The sequence below is a fragment of the Athene cunicularia genome (genome assembly GCF_003259725.1).
Source record: "Athene cunicularia isolate RWA chromosome 1 unlocalized genomic scaffold, athCun1 chr1_part1, whole genome shotgun sequence".
Lineage (NCBI taxonomy): Eukaryota > Metazoa > Chordata > Aves > Strigiformes > Strigidae > Athene > Athene cunicularia.
The window spans coordinates 125,633,521-125,636,576 of record NW_020799091.1 but is presented as its reverse complement, the minus strand read 5'-3'; the positions used below and the strand labels follow the sequence as shown (position 1 = coordinate 125,636,576).

At 38.1% G+C, this 3,056-nt stretch overlaps 1 protein-coding gene across 3 annotated transcripts in view; it reads left to right on the top strand.

Moving 5' to 3' along the window:
• The first annotated feature begins 86 nt into the window (after positions 1–86).
• SPICE1 (spindle and centriole associated protein 1) overlaps positions 87–3,056 on the top strand; it is a 23,240-nt gene continuing 20,270 nt past the window's right edge. Inside the window, exons 1-3 of one of the 3 annotated variants that reach the window (XM_026849302.1) lie at positions 87–106; positions 203–250; positions 1,314–1,460. In XM_026849302.1, the coding sequence (XP_026705103.1) occupies positions 104–106; positions 203–250; positions 1,314–1,460 (198 nt within the window). In that variant the 5' untranslated portion in view covers positions 87–103. Of the gene's footprint in view, positions 107–202; positions 251–1,313; positions 1,461–3,056 lie in introns of those variants that run through there. The other 2 variants (XM_026849308.1, XM_026849316.1) reach the window with 2 other exon arrangements.

Sequence of the window (3,056 nt, the reverse complement as noted above, 5' to 3'; positions counted from 1 at the left end):
GAGTTGATAGGAGCAGCGGTTCTGCCCAGCGCCGGCCTCGCTGAGGGCGGAATGCTTCGCGGCGCCGTAAAAATGCACCGTTTTGTCGCTTTGTGCTCAATACATGGTCGTTGAGGTTTGGGTTTTTTAAGATGAAACTTGAAAAAAAATCAGTTCGTCCTCATTTCTGGATTTTGACGTGTTCTCTGGTTCCTGTTCGCAGAGCACCCTCCAGGATTTGACAGTCCACCGTGCAACTTCTGAGGATATTGTAAGTTCAATAGCAATCAGTACTCCTTCTCTGTACCAAGGAGATTTGGCTGGTTATCCAACATAAGTGTTTACCATACTTATGGGGGTATTTTCTGCCAGTGTTTAATCTCCCTTTATAAGCTTCTGAAAATATTGGCTCTTCAGTTTTAGTTCTTTGTTTATGATACCATGCAGCCTCAGCTCTGGCAGTTGGTGTTTTTCAGTTTTCTGTTTCCATTGGGAAGTAGCAGCAGTAGCTTATGTTACTATAAAGTGTATACCAGCATAGAAACATAAATACTTAAAAACTCAAGTGCGATAGTTGAAGTTAAGTCTCATCTCTGCTGGAAGGACTGAAAGACAGGATTTATTGTAGGATTCTCTGTAATGCTGAGGATACTCCATTTTCATTTAAACAACATCATTTCTTAATACTGAATGACCTTTTCATCGCAAAATACATTAATTTCACTTCATTTTCCTTGCTAGCACTGATTACCAGGATGGAGTATCTGGTATAAGCTGTTGTTGCTTATAAATTTTGACAGGTTAGTCAGGATAGATGGGCACAACAGCAGGAAGAGACTTGATTCTATAAATGGTTGGCTTGATATCCTCCAGACGCTGTAGCAAGCACCTCACATAATTTGTTTAATTTGTATTTAAACTGAATATATATATATATATATATATATATAATTATTAGAAGAGAGTATCGTTGGTGATTGACATTAGTGTTAAATCAGGAAAATGCATTATATATTCCTATCTTACAAGTGGTAGTGTTTGGTTTTTTCCTCCCTTTACATCTGAGAAAACTCTTATTGAGTCAGTGGTGTAGGGCAGATGGAAACTTAGTCTTTTCCCATTCACCTTTGACACCACTTTAAATTTGGCTGCTATTTTTGGCCTTTTACATTTCTGGATGTTTGTGAGGCTGTCGTTGGTACTACCATGAAGTTAACCTAAATAGTATTCAGCACATGAATGATAAAATCAAGAAGACCCTGTTGGCATTACCTTGCAAGTTTTGCTTTAGATTGTCCCTTGATTTTTAAATGGTTTATTTCATGTTTACATAGCTGCGTCGCCATGAAATACACAAATCAAAAAACAAAGCACTGGCACATCTGGAACTACAAGAGAAGGCACTGAAAAGAAAATGGAAGAAGCAAAAACAACTGACTGCCGATTCCTTGGAGAAAAGGAAATTGACTCTGATGCGTGAGGTGAGAGCTAAATCTGCGCTTTCAGCCTGCTGCAGATGATTTGCAGTATTAGTGGAAACTACTCTTGCACATAGGTCAACATTTGCTCCTCTTCTTGGACAATTTGACTCAATATATGCGTGCGGTCTCCCTCACCTATGTGCTGTGTGCATGCAGTGGTTAAAATAGGCTGTATAACATATTAACTGATCTGTGCAGTTGTGCCCTCTGTAATTCTGCAGGGTTTTTTGTGTCTGAACAGGAACTGTTCACAGAGTTAAACCATATGTTGTGAAAAGGATGCGTATTCTTTGTGTTTTTACTGCTGTCTTGCCTTCTCTCTGTCTAGTATTTTTCTTTAATGAAAATAGGAACATTTCTCTTCCTGGGAGGGACATCCTTATCTGTGATTGCTTATTTAAACAGGGAAAATACAGAATCATAGGGGCTGAAAGGCTGAGGCAAGAAATAGATAAGGAAGAGCTTGTCTGGAAGGAAAATTGACACAACAGAGGTTGAGGAGCTGTTGGCTGCTAGCAGACAAGCTTGTCATCTGGGGATCAAAAAGCTTGTTCTATGCATTCTGAAGCACTCTGAAAATATATTGTTTAATTTGCTTTTGAATATAGTAGCAGTTAGCTTAGCTAACAGAGATAGTAGCTGTTACTGTCTGAAGGACTTCGGTGGTAGACATCCTTTTGTTTCACATGGTAGGCAACTTCTTGCTGTGTGTCAGGAAAACTAATCTCATAACAGTCATTAGCTTTCAGACTTCATCAGCGCTTGGACAAACTGAGAATTCTTCTTGTCCGTAAGGAATGATGATGAACAATGTTCACCTAGCAGTTAAAGTAAACATGATTTAATAGTCCTGTAAATGTGCAGTGGATTAACCATCACAGACCTCTTCTCTCTTTTGTAAATATTCAGAAGTAGTTTTGTGATCTCTGAGAACATTCAAGCATAGAGAGAAATGAAAATACTTACAATTGAAGATCACCTTCTAGGTTCCTATTTGACAACTATTTCTCTGCACTCACAGCAGAATTTTTGTGTTGTTAATATTGTGCTAATCAAGCCTCAAACTTGTAATTTTGACCTTTGTTATTTTCATAACATTTCTCCCAAGTGCATTTTAGTGGAATATTCAAAAAAAGCTGTGGACTTTTATACAAATTTCCTTAATATAATAGCCAGATAGTTTCAATAAGACTGCCATGCAGAAATAAATTATGTATCACAAAGGTAGATTAGGCACCAGCTCTAAGATTTGGCTGGATTACCTATTATGTGACTAAGTTATTAGCACATGTGAAACTCATAATCAGGAAACAGTCTTCTGTATTTGTTGCCATTTCTAATGACAATTCACAAATTTCAGTTCCTCCTGAGTGGCTTTCCCTGTCATATTTAAGAGATTATTTTATCCAACATACCCTGTGTCTACTTCTGAATTAAAGGAATGATGCTTTCAGATAGGAAGACAAAAGGAGATGATGCCAGGCAAGATAAAAACCCATCTGGTTGTTGCTGTTTGAAATGCTGGCATCTCCTTGCAAGTAGAGAAACGAATAGGTGGAGGAGAGTCACCATTTTTCTGTCCCTAGCTTAAATCTT